General features: G+C 42.9%; 1 protein-coding gene across 1 annotated transcript in view; it reads left to right on the forward strand.

Annotated features, from left to right (window-relative positions):
• LOC112636623 (kelch-like protein 23) overlaps window positions 1-13,591 on the forward strand; it is a 57,236-nt gene extending 43,645 nt beyond the window's left edge. Inside the window, exons 5-6 of the mRNA XM_025405413.1 lie at window positions 4,731-4,883; window positions 13,119-13,591. Coding sequence (XP_025261198.1) covers window positions 4,731-4,883; window positions 13,119-13,429 — 464 coding nt within the window. The 3' untranslated portion in view covers window positions 13,430-13,591. The remainder of the gene's footprint in view (window positions 1-4,730; window positions 4,884-13,118) is intronic.
• Window positions 13,592-27,627: the final 14,036 nt, after the last annotated feature.

Here is a 27,627-nt window from a genome sequence, read left to right on the forward strand (position 1 = left end):
TTCTCCTGCCTCAGCCTCCCGAGTAGTTGCGACTACAGGCGCCCGCCACCGCGCCCGGCTATTTTTTTGTATTTTTTAGTAGACACGGGGTTTCACCGTGTTAGCCAGGATGGTCTCGATCTCCTGACCTCGTGATCCGCCCGTCTCGGCCTCCCAAAGTGCTGGGATTACAGGCTTGAGCCACCGCGCCCGGCCGATAAACACTATTTTCTTCTGTGTTTGGCGATTTGTTAGCCTTGCTCTCCTTCTCTCCTACTGGAAGAAAAGTTGAACCGGAATCTTATTTCATTGTATTTATTCATTGGTGCTGAGGAGCTGTACAAAAACAACTGGTAGGTTGTTACCAAATTTGTATCATTTTGTCCCAAATGTTTCTTCCCAGGCTTTTCTGTTTCTTTTTTAATGCTAGTGAGAGTGTGGGAATTTGACCTGGTCTGGAAATCTGACCTGGTGTGATCCTTGGATGACAGGCAGGAAGCTGAGAGGCAGAACAGTCTTGGGATCAGGCGTGCTGCCTCTGAAGCTAAACTGCCTGCATCCAGATCCCTGCTTTCCTCTTACTTGCTGATGAGCTCTGGCAAATTGTTTAATCACCCTGTGCCCCCGTTTTGTCATCTGTGTAATGGGGATGACAATATTACCTAGTCTCGGATCACTGAGAGGATTAAATGAATCTATGCTTGTGAAGTGCCTAGAATAGTGTAAGCATGCTATACACAGAGTAAGCATGCTATAAATGTTAGGCATGATTGTCCTGAATGTCGGTATTGAAGGACATGTCAGCTCTGATAGAGCAGAAATTCATTTCATGTTAAGTCGTGACCACTCTCACACCAGGGTGGGAGAAGGTAGCGGAAAACCCGGTGCTGTTGCTCCCCTGGTTTTTGGCTTTGCCTGAGCCTCACCACTACTTGGCCATTCCAGGAGGGCTCTGAATGTCCTGACTTCTCTTCTGCAGAAGAAACAAGGAAAGTCCATATATTTAAGCAGCTATTGTAAACTAGCATACATTTCTGATTCTGTTTTTTAAGGATGATGTAACAGTTTCAGTGGTTTTGTGGTTCAGAGTATATTTCTTTCTTTTTTTTTTTTTTTTTTTTTGAGATGGAGTCTCACTCTGTCTCCCAGGCTGGAGTGCAGTGACGTGATCTTGGCTCACTGCAACCTCTGCCTCCCAAGTTCAAGCAATTCTCCTGCCTCAGCCTCCTGAGTAGCTGGGATTACAGGCATGTGCCACCACACCTAGCTAATTTTTGCATTTTTCGTGGAGACGGGGTTTCACCATGTTGGCCAGGCTGGTCTTGAACTCCTGACCTCAAGTGATTCCCCAACCTTGGCCTCCCAAAGTGCTGGGATTACAAGGGTGGGTTCAGCGTATATTTCTTTGAGAATGAAAGCTTATTGCTTTACTGAAATTTTTTAAATTTATATTTAGAACAGTGCTTGCTGAAAAAAAATATGCTGCGATGGTGTGTCTATTGTGAAAGAAAAGCCATATGTGTGCTTGCCTTAACCTTGAGTGGAGAGGGAGACCCTCATACCTCAAAGTCCTCCCTCACCTGCTAACTGGGTCTGAAATTCCAGTTTTATACTGTGAACTCAAAGCTTTGATTCTTGTTTATATCTAGTCATCCCAGGGAGAGGTAACACTTTGCCAGTTATGTGCAGTTTTGACTAATACTTGTTTTGGTGGGTGGACACATACAGAACTTTTTTAAAACAATTTTTAAAGTTTTATTTTTAATTTTTAAAAATAGAAATGGGGGGGTCTCACTATGTTGCCCAGGCTGGTCTTGAACCCCTGGCCTCAAGTGATTCTCCTACCTTGGCCTCCCAAAGTGCTGGGATTATAGGTGTGAGCCTCCACACCCAGCCATACTGAACTTTTAGATTCCCATTTTTCGGTAGAAAGGATGACTTTTTTTTCAGTTCGTTTTATTTTGTAGACTTGGAGTGAATTAGCAGCTTTCTCTGGTAATGAACTTAATTTGGGTACAGTCAAATTTAAAATTTATTTCCTTTTTTGGTCCTAGACCCAAATTAAGTTCACTAATGTACAGAGAGGAAATACATACTTGGCTGTTTAGGAACTCCTAAGTCTTTATTTTTTTCCATTATAACTGCTCTACTTATAAACCCACTTTTATTTTGGAATAGAAAGGTACAAGAAGATTGAACTGTATCCTGCAAAATAGTGCTAAGTAAAAGTTGGTGGAAAGACAAAACCAACATTTTCAACTAAAATGATCCTCATCATCTTTCTTCCTTTTTTCGTCGTCCCTCTGAACCCATTTTCTCCCCCTCCTCCTCCTCCTCCTCCTTTTCCCCCCTCCCTCCCTCCTCCTCCCTCCCCCTCCTCCTCCTTCTTCCTCCTTCCTTCTCCTCCTCCTTCTCCTCCCCCTCCTTCCCCTCCTTGCCTTCCCTCCCCCTCCTCCTCCTTGTTTTAGCATCAGTGATTCCAGTTTTCCCAGCTCAGGACCTCAGAATCAGTCTGGTTTGCCTCTGCCTCAGTCAGTCATCAAGACTGTGTGTTTTACCTGTCTCTTTCCTCTATGCTCTTCCCTCCATACCCAAAGCCCCTTCAAAATCAGGCCCTTGAGACTGCCCACCCTGGCCAGTAACTAGATCTTTCTGGTACCTGTTCTTCCTTTGTTAGTCACTCTATTACTCTGTTTAAAAACCTTTAAAATCTGGCCGAATTAAATCCAGATTCTTTGTTGGGCATCAGTATCCTTTGCTATATGGCTTCAACTTACCATGCCAGCCTTAAAGTCCCATGTAACAACCCCCAGTGTGCCATCTGGCCTGGTCAAACTGGGCTACTTGACATTGTCCAGTAAGCCTTTGCACTGGCTTTTCCCTCTGTCTAGAATGGCTTCCTCTCACCCATACCTGCCAACTTCCTACCATCACCCAGGTCAAATACCACCACCACCTGCTGTGATTTCCCTTGTCAAATGCAGGGTTTCCTTGCCCTGACCATGCCCAGCAGTTCATCTGTCCCTTTTTAATTGTGTTTCTTCCATTTTATACCTACTGTTCTAATTGCAGCCATGTACCACTTAACAACAATGGGGATATGTTCTGAGAAATGTGTGATTAGGCAATTTTGTCATGTGAACATTATACTTACACAACAGGCTATACCATACTAATAGTATAGCCTAACACACACCTAGGCTGTGTGGGATAGCCTGTTACTCCTAGGCTTCAATCCTATACAGCATGTTACTATACTGAATACTCTAAGCAGTATAACACAATGGTGAGTCTTTGTGTATCTAAACATAGAAAAGGTACAGTACAAATACAGTATAAAAGATAAAAATGGTAGACCTATTTAGGGCAATTACCACGAATGGAGCTTGCAGGACTGGAGGTTGTTCTGGTTGATTCAGTGAGTGAGTGGGGAGGGATTGTGAAGGCCTAGGACATTACTGTACACTACCGTAGTCTTTACTTTTTACTTTTTTTGAGACAGGATCTTGCTCTGACACCTAGGCTGGACTTCAGTGATGCAAACATAACTCACTGCAGCCTTGACCTCCTGAGATCAAGCGATTCTCCCGTCTCAGCCTCCTGAGTAGCTGGAACTACAGGCATATGCCATCACACGTGGCTAATTTTTTATTTTTTGTAGAGATGTGGTCTCACTTTGTTGTCCAGGCTGGTCTCAAACTCCTGGGCTCAAGTGATCCTCCCTCCTCAGCCTCCTAAACTGCTGGAATTACAGGCATTACTGTAGACTTTGTATAGCTTACAAAAATATTTTCTTTATCCTTATTCTATAAGCTTTTATATATATTATATATATATAACTTATTTATTGATTTTTTTTACTTGTTAAACTTTTTTGTTAAAAAGTAAGACACAGACACACACATTAGCCAAGGCCTCTACAGGGTCAGGATCATCAGTGTCAGAATCATCAATATCACGATATCTTCCACCTCCACATCTTGTCCCACTTGCAGGCTTCCAGGGGCGAAAACAGGCATAGAGCCGTCCTCTCCTATGATAACAACGCCTTCTTCTGGAATACCTCTTGAAGGACCTGCCAGAGGCGTAGATTTATTTACACCAGCATCACCAGAAACACATGAGAATGCTTTATGTCATGTCTTTTTTTTTTTTTCTTTTTTTTTGAGACAGAGTCTGGCTCTGTTGCCCAGGCTGGAGTGCAGTGGCCGGATCTCAGCTCACTGCAAGCTCCGCCTCCCGGGTTTACGCCATTCTCCTGGCTCAGCCTCCCAAGTAGCTGGGACTACAGGTGCCCGCCATGTCACCCAGTTAGTTTTTTGTATTTTTTAGTAGAGATGGGGTTTCACTGGGTTAGCCAGGATGGGCTTGATTTCCTGACCTCGTGATCCACCCGTCTCATCCTCCCAAATTGCTGGGATTACAGGCTTGAGCCACCACGCCCGGCCTACTATGTCATGTCTTTAAAACAGCTACAACAATATCACTAGGTGATAGGAAGTTTTCCACTCCATTATAATTTTATGGAGGTCATTATGCGTGGTGCATGGCTGTATTTGTGTGCACGTCTCACCCTCTCTTAGGAGCACAAGGAGCCTTCTCTCTTTATTCTTTTGTCCCTTATAGCACTTAGCACAGTACCTTGCATTTTACCATCAGTAATAACAAAAACAACAATATATTTAGCCCAGTGTTCACTGCAAAAAAGAACAAAAGATCAATCTAAAGATGTGATTTTAATTAATACATAGGTGTGGGAAATGCTACTGCCTGTGTCTTACATGATGTTATCTACGTCATTGGTGGCCACTGTGGCTACAGAGGAAGCTGCACCTATGACAAGGTTCAGAGCTACAATTCCGACATCAACGAATGGAGCCTCATCACCTCCAGTCCACATCCAGGTAACAGAAATACTATCTCAAATAGTATATGTTGTGATGCAGTTTATCAGCATATACGATGGCTAAAAATGGGCTGGAAATAGAAAATGCTGATTTTATTACAGACTATACATGGGCAGAATTAAAAGTCTCAGAATATTCATATATATCCGCCCAACAATAATCACAATGAGATTCTGATTGGGTCACATCTACAAATATTTTCCCTGATGTCTTAATTTTTTTTTTTTTTTTTTTTGAGACGGAGTCTTGCTCTGTCGCCCAGGCGGAGTGCAGTGGCGCGATCTCGGCTCACTGCAAGCTCCGCCGCCTCCTGGGTTCACGCCATTCTCCTGCCTCAGCCTCCCTAGAAGCTGGGACTACAGGCGCCCACCACCACGCCTGGCTAATTTTTTTGTATTTTTAGTAGAGATGGGGTTTCACCATGTTCGCCAGGATGGTCTTGATCTCCTGACCTCGTGATTCGCCCGCCTCAGCCTCCCAAAGTACTGGGATTACAGGCGTGAGCCACCACGCCCGGCCTCCCTGATATCTTTATACAGTGCACATTATAAGTCTATGTGGTCAAAAATGTTAGCATCTTTAAAAATTTTTTCCACTTAATTCTTTTTCGTGTTTTCCTTTCTGTGCCATCTTTCATTTACAACATGAATTATATAAAACACAATGTTCATAAGTAGCTGAAAAGCACCATTCTATCAAATAGTCAGAAAGGGTACCCAGTGATTGAAGTTCAGCTAGAGATTGTTTCCTGTTTTAGAAGCATATTCTTTCTAGGTTTCACTTACTATTAAGCACTCACTCCTACAATGTGCAGAGCCATATGTTGGCCTTACCTTAACACTCATACAGGGAACATGCTGTCTGCCCATAAGGAACGGCCTGCCTTCTTGAATGTCTTTTGTTCTTTGACTTGTCTCTTTGTGAAGAGCTCAGAGGGAAGCGCAGGTTTTAGTCTATTTCAGTTATGCCATAGGTTTAAGTTACTTTCATTAGGAAAGATTCACATCATCATACCACCATGTTACCTTGAATCATTTTCCATAGAGCATCAGGCTTCCATGTGGGTCAGTGGAGAGGGTAGTTGAAATTCCAAGCTGGAACCATCTGTGAGAACTAGTAATGCTTACCATAGATCAGGCACTGGCTAAGCACTTCATATGTGTATTACCTCAGATTCTCACTACAAGTCTGTGAGCAGGTATTGTTTGTCACTGTTTTACATATCTGGAAATGGAGGCTTAGAAACAATAAGTAACTTTTCCAAGGTCACAGTTTCACAGTTTGAAAGTGGTGGACCAGGATTCAAAATCTGGCGGTCTGATTCCATAACTTGTGCTGTAGCCACTAAACAGTCTGCCTCTCCTTAAGGGAGCAGACTGTCCTGCTTTCAACCAAGGCCGCTACTTCCAGCCCATACATCATCTATCCCATATGATGGTTCAGCTGAAGCACACCTAAATCTGGTGCTGCATCTCCATATGCCCAGGCTTTGCGTGAGAAGAAACTTTAGCCACAGGCTTCCCTGGCTCCAAAGACGTCATGGAATGGGTAAACTTTTGCCTCCTAGTAGCCCAAATGGACCATCCCATACTCCCCACCACTTTCTGCTGTCATCAATGAGTTATAATGGAAAGGAATAATAACAACTCATAGTGAGTAATAGCTAGCATTTATTTAGTCGGTGTGTGGCAGGCACAAACTATTCCAGTTACTTTACATGTATAATCTGTTTAAACCTCAAAATAATTCCATGAGCTAGGTACTGTTCTTAACACATTTTATAGGACACTGAGGTACAAAGAGATCAAACAAATTGCCCAAGGTTAGCCAGCTAGTGCTTATTAGAACTGAGGTTCAAACCTAGACAGTCTGGCTTGAACTTCACTATTAGCTCACCTGAACCTCATGTTAACCTTAGGAGTTAGATGTTACTCTGCCTATTTTGTGGATAGACTTATCTTTACAAAGAAAATCCAGTGTATGAAAAGTCAGAATTCATAAATTAGAGGGCAGTTATTTATATTATAAACTTAATGTATATGTCATTAAGAGGTTCCCTCAAAAATAAGTTTCCCATAACAGATTTCATATAGCTTATTAACTACATGAAAAGGAGTCTGAGAAACAGTGTCACTTTGGACTTAATCCAAAGTATTAATAAGCCATGGCAAATTAAAAATCCAAAATAAATGTTAAATTGTAGTATAAATCAATGGTAACATATAATACACATCCATGTGTAAAGTTTTGATTTATGTTGAACTTTTTCCTGATAAAACATAAAAAACAGATTTTAAATCAGTACCTTGCATGATGTGTTCTATTTAGCTTTCACAGTCCTTAAAATATTTTTGAACTGGCTTGTTACCAATGTTTAAAATTTAGGAGATTTCAAATAAAAATCATGATTTCCGTCCTTTAGGAGAAATGGGAAGACTCGGCAGCCTTGGATGTATTCCTTCTAGTCAGCAGTCACAGGAGCCGGGGGCAGCTGTTCCCTTAAATGAGGCTTGTGTGCTCCGTTTCACCACGGTCCTTCCAATTCTTCTCACGTCACTGACCTAGGGGTCCTGTGCCATTGTTTTTCTTGCTCCTGGGTGGCTTCGCTTAGCTAGTCTGTTAAATCCTTAAGCTCTTGAAGGCTGTGTATCTGCATCCACTGAATTATAGCAAGGTTTGTTTCTTATGGATTTTAGCAGCACCTCCTGAGGAATTAAAATGTCATCCTTGAGTTGACCCCATAGAGATACATTACTTACACTGAGAAGAAATGACTACTATTATTTTGTAAAGATAATATAAGTATTATATTTTATCTTAACCCCTTTAATGGGGTAGTTTGTATAATTGGAAAACACGAGACTGTAGTTACATTGAATTCAAGGTGACATTTATTGAGACCCTACATTGGAAAAGGTAGGATTCTGATAATTATATAAGATGATTAAGTGCTAGTCTCTACTACCATAGGAGCTCAGAATCCAGGAGCAAATAAATATACATAATGGAAATACAAGGCAGTCTCTGTTAAGTTCTGTAAAAACAAGTGCTATTGAAATTGAGAATAAAGTGAGTGTAAGTCTAATTAAGGGAAATCTGACCATCTTAGAATGCTTCCAACGGTGGGTGGTTTTGATCTGGGCCTTAAAGAATAGCCCCAGATAAGGAAGGTAGTTCTTGAGGAAGGGTTTTTCTGGCAAGAAGTCAGTCCAGTGGAGGAAGGTGGAAAGGAAAGTTTCAGGTGTATTCCATTACCTGGGAGTAGACATGAATGAATGGAATGTAAGAGGGTAGAATGGGAGATCGGATGGGAGAGCTCAGTTGGAGAGCATGTCATGGAGAGCTTTGAATGGCAGTCTGGGGAATTTTTTTGTTTGTTTTTTGAGATGGAGTCTCGCTTTGTTGCCCAGGCTGTAGTGGAGTGGAGTGATCTCGGCTCACTGTAACCTCCACATCCCAGGTTCAAGCTATTCTCCTGCCTCAGCCTCCTGAGTAGCTGAGATTACAGGCGCCACCACTATGCCTGGCTAATTTTTTGGTTTTTTTTGTTTTTTTTTTTTTAGATGGAGTCTCGCTCTTTTGCCCAGGCTGGAGTACAGTGGCGCGATCTCGGCTCACTGCAACCTCCGCCTCCTGGGTTCAAGCAATTCTCCTGCCTCAGCCTCCTTAGTAGCTGGGATTACAGGCGCCCGCCACCACGCCAAGCTAATTTTTGTATTTTTAGTAGAGATGGGGTTTCACCATGTTGGTCAGGCTGGTCTTGAACCCCTGACCTCGTGATCCACCCACCTCGGCCTCCCAAAGTGCTGGGATTACAGGCGTGAGCCACCGCGCCCGGCCCTAATTTTTTGTATTTTTAGTAGAGACGGGGTTTCACCATGTTGGCCAGGCAGTCTCGAACTCCTGACCTTGTGATTCACCTTCCTCAGCCTCCCAAAGTGCTGGAATTACAGGCGTGAGGCACCGCACCCAGCTCAGTCTGGGTAATTTTTAAAATGCAGAATCATCAAAGGTTTTCAGGCAAGAGAATGATGTGTGATCAGGTCTAGGTTTGTTTTTTGTTGTTGTTGTTTTGTTTGTTTTGTTTTGTTTTTAAGACAGTCTCACTCTGTTGCCCAGGCTGGAGTGCAGTGGTGCAATCTTGGGTTCAGCGACTCTTGTGTCTCAGCCTCCCAGGTAGCTGGGATTACAGTCATGCGCCACCACGCCTGGCTAATTTTTGTATTTTTTTTTAAGTAGAGACAAGGTTTCACCATGGTGGCCAGGCTAGTCTTGAACTCCTGGCCTAAAGTCATCCACCTGCCTCAGCCTCCCAAAGGACTGGGATTACAGGCCTGAGCCACTGAGCCTGGCCCAGCTCTGGTTTTAAAAAGAGAACTCCTTTTAGGTAGATTGGGAGAAAGACAGCAAGGGGATCTACTAAGACTATTGTGTTTAACCAAGGGAGAAATGCTGAAAGCCTGAAGAAGTGGTAGGAGTAAAAAGAGGGGCTGATGTGATCAATGTCATGTATTCAACAGCTGATTGCTTCCTTGACTGACAGTATACAGGAGATGAGGGACAGAAAGGAGTTGACCGTCATCTCAGGGGCTCTGGCTGGTTGTCTGGGAGAATGGGGAGTACTGAAGGAGAAGCTGACAGGAAGGGAGAAGAGGGGAAGTGATGAGCTCAATTTTATAGTTTAGAGTGAAGGAATCGTTGGATAACCCAAAAGAGCTGTCCAGCACGCAAAGGGAAATGTGGGTCTGCAGCTGAGGAGGAGGGAGGTAGCTGAATTTAGAGATCTGGGGATTGTTTGCTTGGATGGTGGCTGTGGGTATGGGGATGAATACAATGCCTTGGGAGGGTAGGACCAGCAATACAGCTATGGGCAGAATCCTAGGAAAGGGGCAGAGTTGAGGGATAAACTGAGGAAGAAGAGTGTGTGAAGAGCCGAGAGGAAGCAGTATGTGATAAAGAAGGACCTGTGGAGAGCTGTGTCAAGTGGGGAGAGAACTTCTGGCGCTCTTACCTGCCTTGCCATCGGCAAGTAGATTAAGCTCTTGGGCCTTACTTTCCAGTAAAATCAGGAAGTTGGACTACATAAGCTTTACAGGCTCTTCAATGAGAAAATATATTAGGAAAAATAATTGAAATCATTTCAAATGGATGTTGTGGTTTTCTCTGAATCCCTCTAGCTGTTTGTTCATATCACTCATCTAACACTGAATACAGACTGCTGTGTGTTGATGTTTTATACTTGTGTGCAAACTTTTGAGCTGTGATAGATGGCGTCACTCCCATTCTTGATTATTCATTTGTTCACTCATTCACGTCTAACATATCTGCTGTGTGCATCCTACATGCTGCTATATACACAGTGCCAGGAGCACAGTGAGCAAGGCACAGTGCCGGAGCCTCAGTGGCTTAGAGGGATTCACCAACAAGAAAAAAAAGCAGTTACAACTCGGGAAGAAAAAGTTCCTATCAACAATAATAGAACATGTGTTGCATTTGAGTAAAAGAGAAAAAATCATTAGGAATCACTTTACTTTAAATATTTTTACTGCTATAGAAAGACTGAGATGGCTTTCTTAATATATGAATCAAAAATTGGGGTGTTTTGATAAACTGAGTAATTTAAGAAAAGCCTAGTAAGTGATGTTGAAGCACTTTTACCAAATGATAAAATTTTTGAACTATCATTAATTTTCACAATAACCATTAATTGAATGATTCATATAATTGATAGAAGCAGTGTTTCACAAGTACTTGAAACAAGTAAATCCTATAAAAATTCAACATATAAATAACTGGAAAGTAACAAATGAGTTTTTAAGAAGTAGGATAATTATTTTCTTAGATGTCAGTAACTTGAGAAAAATATGTGGAAGCAAAGCAAAAATGCAGTCTTCTAAGACTTTCCTTAACTGTCAGAATCTAGGGAGGGCCGGGCACAGTGACTTACACCTGTAATCTCAGTGCATTGCTTGAGTCCAGGAGTTCAAAACTAGCACCTGGGCAACATAGCAAAACCCCATCTCTACTAAAAATACAAAAATTAGCCAGGCATGGTGGCGTGCACCTGTAATCCCAGCTACAGTGCACACCTGTAATCCCAGCTACTTTGGGTGGCTGAAGCGTGAGAATCACTTGAACCCGGGAAGCAGAGATTGCAGTGAGCCGAGATTGCACCACTGCACTCCAGCCTGGGAGACAGAGTGAGACTCTGTCTCAAAAAAAAAAAACTGAGGGAGAACTTTACTGATAAGAAGTTGTCTTCCACTCCTAAAGAGGAAATCACTTTTTTGTTTGTTTGTTTTTTAGAGACAGGGTCTCACTGTGTTGTCCAGACTGGCCTTGAACTCCTGGGCTCAAGCAATCCTCCAGCCTCAGCCTCCCCAGTAGCTAGGATTACAGGTGTGCACCACCACACTCATCTGGAAATCACATTTCTAATTGTATTATTCTTTCTAAAGAGGGGCTTGCTTGTTATAAGCTTTCCTTCTACATTATAATGTGAGGACACATTGGGACACAAGTGTACAAAGTACAATTCATTCATTATTCAACAAATGTTTATTGAATTCTCACAAGGTGCCAGACAGTTCCCATTCTCCAATTAGGAATAGATTAGTGGGCAGGACACAGTTCCTGTGCTGCCAGGAGGGAGAGAGAGACGATAAGAAACACACCTGGCCAGGTGTGGCTCACACCTGTAAGCCCAGCACTTTGAGAGGCTGAGGTAGAGGAGGATCTCTTGAGGCCAGGAGTTGTAGACCAGCCTGGGAAACAAAGGGAGACCCCATCTCTACAAAAATACAAAAATTAGCCAGTTGTGGTGATGTGTACCTCTAGTCCCAGCTTCTTGAGAGGCTGAGATGGGAGGATTACTTGAGCCCAGGAGTTTGAGGCTATATTGAGCTATGATTATGCCATTGCTCTCCAACCTGGGTGACAGAGCAAGACCCTGTCTCTAAAAAAGAAAAGAAAAGAAACATTCCAGATAATGAGAAGTGCTATGGAGAGAGTTAAAACAGGATGATGTAGAGACGCCTGACTGGCCACTTCAGGCTGGGTGGTCAGGGAAGGCCCTTTGAAGAGGTGAGAGTAAGATAAGACCGGAATGACAGGAAGGATGCAGCTGTGCAGAGACCTGGGGAGAGGAGAGACTTCAAGGCAGAAGGAACAGCTCAGCCATAGTGCGCTAAATCTTTCCTTGCTTTAATTTGAATGCACTGACAAATCCTCCTCTTCCTTTGGGGCGAGGGGTATTTAAGTGTAATTTTATGACTGTTATTCCCAGAGAGTGAACTGACAGGCTAGGAGTGGTGATAAAAGCGGGGGTGTGGAAGAAACAGGGCAGAGACCAGGATGAGGCAAATGAGGTGTTTCAGGCACAAAATGTAAGGCCATGTGGTGCATATGACTCACAGAGTTCTGCCTGCCTGCATTTTGCACCCTAAGCACCTCGCTAGCCTTACTCTTGTCACAGCCCTGGGAAGAAGGAAGAAGTAGAGTTGTGAGATATCCTGGTGCTTTGAAGACCCAGCAGGTTTGGGTGTAGAGGGGGAGATAAAATGGAAAACACTAAAACAGCCTAGGAGGACCCCCCCATATACAGACTTCCAGCCCCAGGACGCAGATCCCACACAGCAGCCCTCCGCCTGGGGGCGCCCTTCACAGCTTCTAAGGATGATAGACTGTCATGCCTCACAAGTCTGGGTGTGTTTCTTTAGCTTCTTGAGTTCGTAACTGGACTGGCAGTGTGAGAAGCATACAAGGCCACCCTATGTGGCACCTGTGGCAGCAGGCGTGCCAGATTGCCTGCCACTGGTTAAAGAGACAGCTGCCAAGACCTGAAGGGACACCACCGCTTATCGAGTGTGTCTTTCTATAAGGATTCTACTGCTACCATCTTTTACAGATAGGTGTCAAGTAAAAGGTGTCTGTGTTGGGAAATTCCCAGAAAGGTGATCTGTCAGGTGAGTTTCTCCCTGGCCTCCTACGGAGCCAGCTTAAGGACAAGCTGAAGTATAATGGCAGCATGGCAGGAACAGACGATCTGAATTAGGTGACGGGGACTGATTTTCAGCCTCAGTGTTGCAGTATTGCGTGCCAGAATCAAAATGCCACCACTCCCCTATTTTTTGTGTGCTGAATTGTAAAGGATTGTTACATTACTACACTGTGGAATCTCTTTTGTTTGTTATCCTTTAAAAAATTGCTCTTTTCTTTTTCTCTTTTTAAAAGAATATGGATTGTGCTCAGTTCCGTTTGAAAATAAGCTCTATCTAGTCGGTGGACAAACTACAATCACAGAATGCTATGACCCTGAACAAAATGAATGGAGAGAGATAGCTCCCATGATGGAAAGGAGGATGGAGTGCGGTGCCGTCATCATGAATGGATGTATTTATGTCACTGGAGGATACTCCTACTCAAAGGGAACGTATCTTCAGAGCATTGAGAAATATGATCCAGATCTTAATAAGTGGGAAATAGTGGGTAATCTTCCCAGTGCCATGCGGTCTCATGGGTGTGTTTGTGTGTATAATGTCTGATTGAATCTGCAGAAATGACCAAGCAATCACTGTTTTGGAGTATAGTTTAAAAAAATGCAGGGTTTGAAGTTCCTTACCTGATAATTGTGTCTGGCACATGATAGGGGATCAGTAAATTGTAATTCCTAACCCCACTCTACTTCCAAATGTGGTGATTCATGGTCAAGAAAAATCTCATGTATATACACAGTTGAATCAGTGGGATTAATACTTATAATCTCTGCTTTTCAAAGGTAATATGGAATATTTGACATCTGGTAAAAGGTGAACTACCTTTGTAGTGAATCTTTTCCTCTTGGTAGCATCAACACTGGGGATAGATCAGAACCATTCTGTGGAGTGAAATGTTTCTCAAGAGCCTATAATATAGTAGATAGCATATATTAAGATGTCTGGCTGGGCATGGTGGCTCATGCCTGTAATCCCAGCACTTTGGGAGGCTGAGGCAGGAGGATCACTTGAGCCTAGGAGTTGGAGACCAGCCTGGCAAGACCCTGTCTCCAAAAAAAAAAAAAAAAAAAATTCCATTTAGCTAGCAGGAATTTGAAATTTAAAGAGGGAATCTTCTCTACCTCTACAAAGTCAACACTTTTTTCACCTTTAGAATTATTTAGAATGTGGATTTACTTTGTCTAGTTTTTTCCTTTATAGTGTAGATAATTTATTGTTATTATTCTCTATTTACTGACTACCAGAGATATACAAAATACTGTGCAAAAGATTGTTACTGTTCAAAGAGTTTACAAACTAAATTTAAAAGAATGGCAAGTCTGAAAAATTGATGAGAAGATAGTCAAATATTTGTTTATGCTAAGGACTGTTTTTAATTTTCAGCTTTGATGTGAATTGCTAGTTTAGGTGTCTTTAGTTCAAGCATGTTAGGAATTCCTCTTTATTCTTAAATGTAGATACATGTCTGCATATATGATTGAATTTTAGAGCCAGAAAGCATGTAGAGCAGTTGTGATTAGTAGAAAATACATTGACAAGAAGATATTTGCATTTATTTCCCAATGCTGCCACTAACTAGATTTTGTGACTTAAGTCATTTAACCTCTCCTTGAGTTTCCTGAACCATGCACACTGGCACTGCAAATCACAGATATGCCTAGATACGGATCCCCTCACCCCTTGCTACATCCAGAGGTGGCCTGAGTGACTAGAGCCTCTGGGCCAGAACCACCTTTGTCCATTTTCCTCAGTGTGCCTACAGCATTGCTTTCCATGTGTGCCATAACCGGAATAGTTGGGATGTGTTGCTTAATTCTTTTAAACCATTAGTTATCTGTGAGACCATCTATTCCACATTCTTCATTTTTTAAAAAGAGACAATGATTATTTTTAACTTTACTGAAGTTTAAAACTACCTAGCTGTTCTGATTTTTTTAAAAAAAATTTAGAAGGAAATTTTTTTTTTTTTTTTTTTTTTTTTTTTTTTTTTTTTTTTTTTTTTTTGAGGCGGAGTCTCGCTCTGTGGCCCAGGCTGGAGTGCAGTGGCCCGATCTCGGCTCACTGCAAGCTCCACCTCCCGGGTTCCCGCCATTCTCCTGCCTCAGCCTCCCGAGTAGCTGGGACTACAGGCGCCGCCACCACGCCCGGCTAATTTTTTTGTATTTTTAGTAGAGACGGGGTTTCATTGTGTTAGCCAGGATGGTCTCGATCTCCTGACCTCGTGATCCGCCCATCTCGGCCTCCCAAAGTGCTGGGATTACAGGCTTGAGCCACCGCGCCCGGCCTCAGATGGCATTTTAAATAGATACAAGCCTTTGGAAACACAATATGGTACTATATAGCAAGGGCTGTAAAAATGACCATATCCTTTGCCCCATAAATTCTACTTCTATACTTTTAACCTTAAAATTAATTCAGAAAAAAGATAAATGCATGAAGATGTTTATGTCTGCATTCTTTATAATAACAAAAATTGGGGGAAAAAAAATCTCCATGTCAAAGAAGAAAGTGCGATAATAAAAATAGTGAAGTATTATCCTGCCATTAAAATAATTATGTGGAAGACTGTAGAAACGTGGACATGCTTGATATGGTAAGTAAAATGAGCACAATACAAAATAGGATGCATACTATGATTGTGACTTTGTAAAATCTTTATGCATGTGGAAAGTAATATGCAAAACAAATTGATTGTGTTAGTGTAGCCGGATATGGAATGACTTTATTTATTTAAATCTTTTCTTTAATATTACTTTGTATTTTCAATAAAAATAAATCACTGTACATAGTAAGACTGCTTGAATTTGGGCTGATTGGGTTGAAGGATAGTCTGAATTAATGAAAACAAGTGAATTAGACTAGTTCAATCTGTAATTGAATTGTAGACTATTTTATTGCTCTGAAGAACATTTAGCAATTAATGCTAGAACTATTATGCTGCCCAGTAGTGCTTTAGAGATCCACTTTATGGCATAGGTGAGAACAATTGCAGTCACCTTTCCCTCCTTTGCCAGTTTATCTAGGTCCTATCAGCTCCTGAGTCAAGTCCGGCCTTCTCTGGAAAGTCTTTCCTGTTTCAGCCACAGTAAGACTCCCATTGTCACACTTAAGAATTGGTCATTTATATGTGGATTGTGCATCTCTTGGCTAAGTTAGAGATTATGGACCGCATCTTATTCTTGGCCTTCTTAAGATCTAGTATTTCATGTGTATGTCCAGCATACAAAGATGATGGTATGGATTATTTTTACAGAAAAGCATGCTGGAGGTACTTGAAGAATCTTGAAAATAGTTTGTGATCTGAGGTATTTAATTTGCAGCTCCTATTTTCTGTTTGTTTTTTGAATTTTTTTTTTTTTTAGTAGAGACAAGGTTTCACCATGTTGGCGAGGCGGGTCTTGAACTCTTGACCTCAGGTGATCCACCCGTCTTGGCGTCCCAAAGTGCTAGGATTACAGGCATGAGCCACTGCACCTGGCCTTTTTTTGAATTTTTAAAATGCTGTACTTTGTGTCAAAGGCTCCTGTTTTCTGTTAAAAAAAAAAAACAAAACATTTTGTTTTTTGTGCACAGCAGAAAGAATTAAAAAGGTGTACAACTTTCTGTCAATTTTTTCAAATTGGAGGTCACTGCAGTATGATGAAAAATATTTTACTAAGGCCAAGCACTTTAGTAATCCTAGCCTGTAATCCCAGTACTTTGGGAGGCCAGGGTAGGAGAATTGTTTGAGGCCAGGAGTTCGACACCAGTCTGGGAAACATAGGGAAACGCTATTTCTACAAAAAATAAAAAAATTAGCCCAGCATGGCCGGGCGCGGTGGCTCAAGCCTGTAATCCCAGCACTTTGGGAGGCCGAGGTGGGCGGATCACGAGGTCAGGAGATCGAGACCATCCTGGCTAACATGGTGAAACCCCGTCTCTACTAAAAATACAAAAAAACTAGCCGGGCGTGGTGGCGGGCGCCTGTAGTCCCAGCTACTCGGAGGCTGAGGCAGGAGAATGGCGTGAACCCGGGAGGCGGAGCTTGCAGTGAGCCAAGATCGCGCCACTGCACTCCAGCCTGGGTGACACAGCGCGAGACTCCGTCTCAAAAAAAAAAAAAAAAAAAAAAAAAATTAGCCCAGCATGGTGCATGGCGCATGGCTGTAGTTCCAGCTACTTAGGAGGCTGAGTGGGGAGGATCCCTTGAGCTCAGGAGTTTCAGGTTACAGTGAGCCATGATCGCACTGTACTCCATCCTGAGCAACAGAGTGAGACCTTGTCTCTACAAAAAAATATATATGTGTGTGTGTGTGTGTGTATATGCACACATACATACATATGTACGTATTTTTGTCTTTCACTAAAATCAAGTGCAAGCCATTGCTTTGGGAGGTCAAACATTATTTTACAAAATAGTGAAAATCATGGAGATTATTTTAAGCATGGATTAAGATGAGTTTATCCAAATTTTAGAAGTTGTTAATTCCCATAGGTTTTATTTTCAGTGTTTCAGCTGGAACTGAAAGAGGATTAGCATCTCGGGTACTTGCTCAGAGGCACATTGCCCTATGTTTTCACATTTATATAAATAAATATCTGTAAGCCCTAACCCTCAATGTGATTGTATTTGGAGATACAGCCTTTGTGGAAGTAATTAAGGTTAAATGAGGTACTGAGGAGAGGGCCTTGATTTAACAGGATAAGTGTCATTATAAGAAAAGACACCTTGCTGTCTAAAAGCCAGAAGCAAGCCCTCCCCAGAACCCAACCATATTGGCACCCTGATCTCAAACTTCCAGCCTCCAGAACTGTGAGAAGAAAAAAAAATTGCTTGTTTGCCACCCATTATGGTAGCCCAAGCTGACTAATACAGACTGCAGAGGAGATTGCCGTTTATATGATCAGTTTAGGTGCTGGATCAGCCAGTAGTAAACAGTCAGCCCTCCATCCTCCCTCCCTTCACATATGCAAAGCAACAAAAAACACTTGTTTTATTAGTCTGAAAATGTCTGAAGCTATAAATATGGCTTACAGTTCTTAGGTCACAGTAGACACAGCTTGGGGCTTCTATCTGCCTTAGAGCAGTTCTTCCAAAGGCTGTGACTGTGCTGATGCCCTAACTCTTTTTCGATGGGACACTTACACTTGGACTATGCTATGGTTTGGATGTTTGACCTCTCCTAGTCTCATGCTGAAATTTGCTCCCCAGTGTTGGAGGTGAGACCTAATGAGAGGTGATTGGGTCATGGGGGCAGATCCCTCATGGATAGATTAACCCCCTCCCTTGTGGTGAGTTCTCTGTTCCAATGAGAGCTGGTTGTTAAAAAGAGCCTGGCCCCTCCCTTCCTTTCTCTTCCTTTTCTTGCCATGTGATCTCTGCACACACAGGCTCCCCTTTGCTTTCCCACTGTGAGTGGAAGCAGGTGTGAGGCCCTCATCAGATGCAGATGCCCAATCTTGGACTTTGCAGCCATCGGAATCATGAGCTATATAAACCCTTTTTTTCTTTTTCTTTTCCTTTTTTTTTTTTTTTTTTGAGATGGAATCTTACTCTGTCACCAGGCTGGAGTGCAGTGGTACAATCTCGGCTCACTGCAACCTCCACCTCCCTGATTCAAGTGATTCTTCTGCCTCGGCCTCCGGAGTAGCTGGGACTACAGGTGCGCACCACCACACCCAGCTAATTTTTGTATTTTTAGTAGAAATGGGGTTTCACCATGTTGGCCAGGTTGGTCTCGATCTCTTGACCTCATGATCCACCAGCTTCAGCCTCCCAACGTGCTGGCATGAACCACCGCACCCGTCCTAAATAAACCTTTTTTTCTTAATAAATTACTGATCTCTGGTATTCTTTTATAACAATGCAAAATGGCATAAGACAGAAAATTGGTACTGAGGAGTGGAGTATTGCTTTAACAATACCTAAACATGTGGAAGCAGCTTTGGAACTGGGTAATGGACTGAGGTTGGAAGAGTTTGGAGGGCTCAGAATGTAACCAGATTTAGGTTCAGCTGCTGCCGCTCAAACACCAGACATTAGAGTCTAGGATTGGTGGGAGGAAAAGCAGATTTAATTGGAGAGCCAGCAAACTTAAGAACATAGTGAACTAGCATTTGAAAGTGCCATCTTTATTTTTTTCTTCAACTTTTATTTTAAGTTCCCGGGTGCACGTGCAGGATGTGCAGATTTGTTACATAGGTAAACGTGTGCCATGGTAGTTTGCTGCACAGATCATTCTATCACCTAGGTATTAAGCCCAGTGCCCATTAGCTGTTCTTCCTGATGCTCTCCCTCCCCCCAACCCCCATCTCCACAGACCCTAGTGTGTTGTCCCCCGCCATGTGTCCATGTGTTCTTATCATTCAGCTCCCACTTACAATTGAGAACATGTGGTATTTGCTTTTTTTTTGTTCCTGCATTAGTTTGCTGAGGATAGTGGCTTCCAGGTTCATCCATGTCCCTGCAAAGGACATATCATTTTTTATGGCTGCATAGTATTGCAGGGCGTATATGTACCACATTTTCTTTATCCAGTCTATCATTGATGGGCATTTAGGTTCATTCCATGTCTTTGCTATTGTGGATAGTGCTGCAATGAAAGTACCATCTTACGTTTTAAAATTTACCATAGGGTTTTAAAGGGAAACTTGGAGACATGTGGAGGTGCAGGGTGCAGGGTCTGTGTGTCTTGTTCCAGTGGTTATCTTGGGTAATGCCTGGCCAGAGGTCTGGTTGGCAAAATCTTGACTTCGGCCTGATGGTGGTGGGCTAATTGTTGTTACTCCCTCCAAGTGGGAGAATTCCTTAATGAGGGCTCCGTCCTTGATTTGCTTCAAGGTTAGCCTCTGGGAGTTCTCGAGCAAGAGCCTAATTAGATAAGCAGGCATTGCTGAAAGGGAGTGTCTAGAGAAGGAAGGAAGAAGAAGAAAGTGGGTGATTTTTAACACCCAAGGCCCCTGGTTACAAGAAGACAAAAAGAAGAGGAATTTAGAGATTGGAAATTCTAAGAGGTTGGAACTTCTTACAGATTGATTAATTGGTTATAACCAAAATGCTGATAGAAATGTAGACAGTATGTCAAATGGGGACTTCTAAAAAATTTTAAAAAACTAAAAAAGAAACATAGACAGTAAAGGCCATGTTGACAAGGTCTCAGGTGGAAATGAGGAACTTACTGAGAAGTGAGGCAGAGATCACCCATGTTACAGCACAGCAAAGAACTTGGCTGCATTGTGTCCATGCCCTAGGGCTTTGTGGAAGACCAAACATAAGAGTAATGACCTAGCATAATTGACAGGAGAAATTTCTAAGCAGCAAAGCAATCGAGAAGTGTCATGATTACTGTTAACAGCATATGTTGAATTGCAGCAGCAAAGGAATGACTTAAAGGCAGAATTTATAATTAAAAGCAGAGTGTAAAATATTGGAAAATTCTCAGCCTGGTCATGTAATAGAGAAGGAAAGAGCATTTTCAGAAGAGGAATCCAAGAATATGATCAAGCTGGAGCCACAGGTTGCTAAAGAGTTTAGGGTGACAAAAAGGGATCTAGGTATTAATAGTCAAGACAATGGGGAAAAGGCCACAAAGGCGTTTCACAAATCGAAATTTCTGCTGTGCAGCCACCCCTCCCATCACAGGCCTAGGGGTATTAGGAGGACAGATTGGTTTTGGGGGACAGGACCAGGGCACCACTGCTCCTCACTGCCTCAGGATGCTGTTCCCAGGCTGTAGCAACTGTGGCTCAAATGACCCCAGGAGCCGCAGATAAGATTGGTGCTGCTGCTCTAGAGGGCACAAAGTGGAAGCCTTGGTGGTGTCCACGTGGTATTAATTCTGCAGGCCCACAGAATGCAAAAGCTGCAGAGATGTGGCTTCCACCTAGATTTCAGAGGGTTTATTGAAAAGCCTGGGTGCCCAAGCAAGAGCCTGCTGCAGAGTCAGACCCCTCACAGCCAGCCTCTGCTAGAGTAATGCCTAGTGGATTTGCAGAAGGGGCACTGCCCTCCAGCCCCTACAATGATAGAGCCACCAGCAGTGTGTACCTTCAGCCTGGAAATCCTCTGGCATTTGACTCCACCTTATGAGAGCAGCCACATGGGTTGCACCCAGAATAGCCACAGGGAAGGGTCTGCTTGAGGCCTCAGGACCCACCAGTGTGCCCAGGTTGCATGACATGGAGTCATAGGAGATTATTTTGGAGCTTTAAGATGTAATGCCTGCCCTGCTGGGTTTTGGACATGCATGGGACCTAGTACCCCTTTCTTTTCACTGATTACTCCCATTTGGCATGGGAATGTCTGACATGGGAATGCCTGTATAACCATTGTATCTTGGAATTAAATAACTTGTTTTTTATTTTACATGCTGATAGCTGAAAGGAACTGGTCTTGAATCTCAGATGAGATTTTAGACTTTGGACTTTTGAGTTGGTGCTGGAACAACTTAAGACATTTGGTACCATTGAGATGGATGATTGTACTTTACATGTGAGAAGGACATCAGTTTTGGGGGCCAGGGGTGGAATGCTATGGTTTGGAAATTCTTCCCTTCCAAACCTCATGTTGATATTTGATACCCCGGATTGGAGGTGGGGCCTAATGGGAGGTGTTTGAGTCATGGGGGCAGATCCAGAGCTGTGGTTGGCCAAGTTCCCTGCTATTGGGACTAAGGTGGTGTGAATGAAGAGAACAGATACAGATGCCCAGTGACTAGGGATGGGGGATGATGTTAACGTCTTGGTTCTAGGCCTTCCTGACACAGTTCCATTCCTGTCTTTTCCACAATTTGGTGATGTGACCCAATACATACATTTTTGTTTTGAATCAAGTTTCTATCTCTTGCAACCAAAACTGTGCTAAGTCAAGGAAGGGCTTTGTCCATTGTTAAAATGTACATTTTTTTGGAAAGTGTATTGTGTTTTCTATCACTTCTGTAAGAAATTACCACAAATTTAGTAACTTAAAGTAATACAAATTTATTTTATAATTCTGCAGGATAGAAGTGTGGTACAGGTTTCACCGTATCAGTGTTATGAGCCTTAATTCTCCTTTCCATGTAACCTGATACATAGATGCCAAAGATCAAGATGTAGACATCTTTAGGGGGCCATTATTCTGCATACCACATATAGTAATATATTGTCTTATCCCGACTTTCGCAATTCCATTTGATTTGAGAGGAGATTCTGACAGAAAGAAAAAGAAAAAAAAAAAAACAACGATGGGTGTCAGGAACTCCTGAGGAGTAGAAGATGGAAAGTAGGTTTAGAAAAAAAGGAAGTTGGTAACAGGGTCATTGACTATTAGACCATTCTGCCAAGAGCTGGAAGCAAAATATAATGCAAGGCAAGTGACTAATTGTGTCAAATATGTAGATTATCAAGAGCCCCAGGTCTTTTTGCATATTAGGAGGCCATGTAACTTGAATCTTAATTATTCTAAGCCAGTCATGGATATTCCATCCTCCTTGCCAGTGTTTGGTGGAGGAATGTATGTGAAGCAGTTCTAACCTCTAAGATATTAGAAGATGGGTTCTAGGGGGGTGTCCTCTAGCAAAAAAAAAAAAAAAAGTTTTGCTTCTAGGAGAGAGAGAGAAAGACTCAAGGTGATACAGAGTTCATCTTTCTTGAGGCTAAAATAAAAAGTTGTTTTCATATAATTTCTTTGCCAATTATTATTATTTTGAGACGAAGTCTTACTGTGTTGCCCAGTCTGGAATGCAGTGGCGCAATCTCAGCTCACTGCAACCTCTGCCTCCTGGGTTCAAGCAATTCTTGTGCCTCAGCCTCCCAAGTATCTGGGATTACAAGCACCCCACCACCCTCAGCTAATTTTTGTATTTTTAGTAGAGATGGGATTTCACCATGTTGGCCAGGCTGGTCTCAAACTCCTGACCTCAAGTGATCTGCCCACCTTGGCCTCCCAAAGTGCTGGAATTATAGGCATGAGCCACTGTGACTGGCCCAATTATTATTAAATGTCAATCTATATAAGACAACCAGAGTATTTCATAATATCAAGTATTTCATAAGGTGTTTTAGCTATAGCAATTATTGTTTAACAGCTAAGAAATAGAGCAGTGTAAGAAAATAATATTTATAAAGTTATAAAATATCAATACTGATATTAAAACTTTATTAGACCATGTGTGGTGGTCACACCTATAATCCCAGCACTTTGGGAGGCCCAGGCTAGAGGATTACTTGAGGCCAGGAATTTAAGAGCAGCCTGTGCAACTCTGTCTCTACAAAAAAATACCAAAAATTACCTGGGCGTGGTGGCACATGCCTGTAGTCCTAGCTACTTGAGAGGTTAAGGTGAGAGGATCACTTGAGCCCAGGAGTTTGGGGCTGCAGTGAGCTATGATCATGCCACCACACTCCAGCCTGGGTGACAGAGACCCTCTCTCTCTCAAAAAAAAAAAAAAAAGCTTCAATAACTATCACAGTAGTAAAGAACACAACTTACCAATGCTTCACATTTGAAAGACTCAATATGAAATTAATTCTATTGTCGAGAAATTAGAGGAAGTTTCATTTTTATTGAAGGTAATAAAGCATCACCTAACATTATATACTAGTCCTTTTTCTTCTTTTTTTTTTTATTTTTATTTTTTTGAGATGGAGTTTCGCTCTTGTTGTCAGACTGGAGTGCAGTGGCGCGATCTCAGCTCACCGCAACCTCTGCCTCCTGGGTTCAAGCGATTCTCCTGCCTCAGCCTCCCAAGTAGCTGGGACTACAGGCATGTGCCACCACGCCCCGCTAATATTATATTTTTATAGAGATGGGGTTTCTCCATGTTGGTCAGGCTGGTGTCGAACTCCTGACCTCAGGTGATCCCCCCGCCTTGGCCTCCCCAAGTGCTGAGAATACAGGTGTGAGCCACAGCGCCCGGCCAAGATACACCAGTCCTTTTACAAAAGAAGACATATATGTGGCCAAAAAGCATATGAGAAAAAGGTCAGTATCACTGATCATTAGAGAAATGCAAATCAAAACTACAATGAGATACCATCTCACACCAGTTAGAATAGCTATTACTAAAAAATGAAAAAATAACAGATGCTGGTGAGGTTGTGGAGAAAGGTCAGTGATACTGACCACCACCCAACCTTTGTTCACTGGCATTTAAAAGTCAGGCTGGGCATGTATAATCTGAACATTTTCAGGAGAGACTTGTGAAATACATCTTTCATTTGAAAGTTCACAGACAGGGCCGGGCGCGGTGGCGCACGCCTGTAATCCCAGCACTTTGGGAGGCCGAGGCGGGCGGATCACAAGGTCAGGAGATCGAGACCACGGTGAATCCCCGTCTCTACTAAAAATACAAAAAATTAGCTGGGCGCGGTTGTGGGCGCCTGTAGTCCCAGCTACTCGGGAGGCTGAGGCAGGAGAATGGCGTGAACCCGGGAGGCGGAGCTTGCAGTGAGCCGAGATCGTGCCACCGCACTCCAGCCTGGGCGACAGAGCGAGACTCCGTCTCAAAAAAAAAAAAAAAAGAAAGTTCACAGACAAACTCTGTTTCTAGTCTTTCCTGGACAGATAAATACATAAAAGTGGTACTTATGGTTTCCCGAAGGTGTGTTTCCACAGCCCACCGCTAACCCTTTATAGCTTTTCCCTCCTCACACCTTGACCATCAAGGAAATGAGTCATACCTTCTTCCCTGTCTAGAGAATACAGGCCCTCCTTGTGCATGGGCAGACATTTGAGATAAGAGCTTTACTAGTTGTATGATTTTTTGAAAACTTTGCTGTTAAATATGATACGAATACAGAAATCCACATGAGACAAACGTACAGCTTAAGGAATTATTGAAGGGCAACTACCTTGCAACTGGCATCCATGTCAGGAGAGAATACCTGCCAACTACCCCAGACACCCTCCACATGTACCTCCCAAACCCTTATTGATAACCTCTGTCTTCACTATGGGGATTATTTTCTTTCTCTTGGATATTATCCACCTGTATTATGAACATCCTGTGGCTGCTGTAAAAAATTAAACTAGATGGCAACGGAAATGTGTTCTCTCAAAGTTCTGGAGCCCAGAGGTCTGAAATCAAGGTGCCAGCAGGGCTGCACCCCTGGGAGACCTAGGGAAGAATCCATTCTTTTCCAGCATCCTGTGGCTGCTGGCATTCCTTGACTTGTGGCCACATCACGCCAGTCTCTGCTCCCTGGTCACATTGTCTCCTCCTCTTCCATCTGTGTCAAATCTCCCTCTGTCTAACTCTTATAAGGACACTTGTCATTGGATTTAGGGCCACCAGGATAATCTAGGATGATTTTCTTTTCTTTTTTTCTTTTTTTTTTTTTTTTGAGGCGGAGTCTCGCTCTGTTGCCAGGTTGGAGTGCAGTGGCAAGATCTCAGCTCACTGCAACTTCACCTCCTGGGTTCAAGTGATTCTCGTGCCTCAGCCTCCAGAGTAGCTGGGATTACAGGCATGTGCCATCACATCCAGGTAATTTTTGTATTTTTTTAGTACAAATGGGGTTTCACCATGTTGACCAGGATGGTCTCAATCTCCTGACCTCGTGATCCGCCCACCTCGGCCTCCCAAAGTGCTGGGATTACAGGCGTGAGCCACCGTGCCCGGTCGGGTAGGTTTTTTTTTTTTTTTTTTTTGAGACGGAGTCTCGCTCTGTCACCCAGGCTGGAGCGCAGTGGCGCGATCTTGGCTCACTGCAAGCTCCGCCTCCCGGGTTCCCGCCATTCTCCTGCCTCAGTCTCCCGAGTAGCTGGGACTACAGGCGCCCACCACCACGCCTGGCTAATTTTTTGTATTTTTAGTAGAGACGGGGTTTCACCGTGGTCTCGATCTCATGACCTTGTGATCCGCCCACCTTGGCCTCCCAAAGTGCTGGGATTACAGGCGTGAGCCACCGCGTCTGGCATTACCGGCCGGGTAGGTTTTTAAGAAAACATTATGTAGGGCCGGGTGCGGTGGCTCAAGCCTGTAATCCCAGCACTTTGGGAGACCGAGACGGGCAGATCACGAGGTCAGGAGATCGAGACCATCCTGGCTAACTTGGTGAAACCCCGTCTCTACTAAAAAATACAAAAAAACTAGCTGGGGGAGGTGGCTGGCGCCTGTAGTCCCAGCTACTCAGGAGGCTGAGGCAGGAGAATGGCGTAGCCACTGCACCCCAGCTTGGGCGACAGAGGGAGACTCTGTCTCAAAAAAAAAAAAAAAAGTAATCATTTTTAAATCATTAAACTTTTTTTTTCCCCCAGTCCACTGCAGTTACTCTTATTCATGCATGATTTATTCTATCTTGAGCCAGTGGAATCATCTGCAGATTGTTTCCAACTACTTCAGTTAAAACCTTAATAGTTTTTGATAGCTTCTTTGCTACCTTGTGTAACAAGATGCTCCTGGCCCATTTTGTACAATTCCTCCCTGAAACCTGGAATGAACCATTTGTTTAAGCAGCACTAGTTTCTTTTAGTCTCACTAAAGTCTATAGTCTGGATGCTAGGGATGCTTATTGCTACTGGATTGTTCATTGTCGCTAGGCCTAAAATTAAAATACATAATAACACAGGTTGGGTGTGGTGGCTCACACATGTAATCCCAGCATTTTGAAAGGCCAAGGCAGGAGGATTGCATGAGCTCAGGAATTTGAGACCAGCCTGGGTGATACAGCTCACTATAAATAATTCTAAAAATTAGAAAAAAAATACATAACATAAAAGCAGGAGAGGAGTATTAGAATTTAACATGTTTAAGGTTCTAGCATTGTCAGGGAAATGGTAAAAGCATCTTAACAACTATAGGTAGCCCTTTTTCCCACAGAAAGTATTCTGGTTCTCAAGGTCACCTGGGGTATCACATTATAACTTACTGCTTTATTCCACATCTCTCTCTCTCTCCCTCCCTCCCTCCCTCACACAGACATATCATTCTTAGAATAACAATGCCAACGTGCAGTTTGGGTATGAATTTTTGATAATTCCAGATTTATTTATTTAGTTAGTTTTGAGAGAGTCTCTCTGTCACCCAGGCTGGAGTGCAGTGGTATGATCTCGGCTCACTGCAACCTCTGCCTCCCAGACTCAAGCAATTCTTGTGCCTCAGCTTCCCGAGTAGCTGGGATTATAGGCATGCGCCACCACGCCTGGCTAATTTTTTGTAGAGACATGGTTTCACCATGTTGACCAGGCTGGTTTTGAACTCCTGACCTCAAGCGACCGACCTGCCTCGGCCTCCCAAAGTGCTAGGATTACAGGCGTGAGCCACCATGCCTGGCCGGATTTCTTAAACATTTCAGTCAGAAAGCAGATGAGAAGGTGAGGTTGAAACTGGCAAGCTGCCACCTGAGACTTGATATTTTGGTAAGAAGAAAAGAATGGTATGGAATTCCAGCCAGAAATACTAAACATACATTAAAAGTAGGCAAGTTTAGAGCATTTTGTTCTTCATAAAAAATTTTAAAGGTTGAATTAATATTTTATTGTCATTTATAATCAGATGGCGGTATAGTCTCCATACTTCTTGTAAATAAAAAAAATTACGAGTTCTAAATAGCCAATGGCTGGTTATATTTTCAGAAAACATGATTGATTGATTAATGGTTGCTTCAAGTTTTTCTTATTAACTCCAGAAAATTCAACCACCTTTTGTCTCTTTTTAAAAAATTGTAAGATTGGAAGGGCATGGTGGCACATGCCTGTAATCCCAGCACTTTGGGATGCCAAGGTGGGTGGGTCACTTGAGCTCAGAAATTTGAGACCAGCCTGGGCAATATGGCAAAACCCCATC

The sequence above is a fragment of the Theropithecus gelada genome, chromosome 12, assembly GCF_003255815.1.
Source record: "Theropithecus gelada isolate Dixy chromosome 12, Tgel_1.0, whole genome shotgun sequence".
Classification (NCBI taxonomy): domain Eukaryota; kingdom Metazoa; phylum Chordata; class Mammalia; order Primates; family Cercopithecidae; genus Theropithecus; species Theropithecus gelada.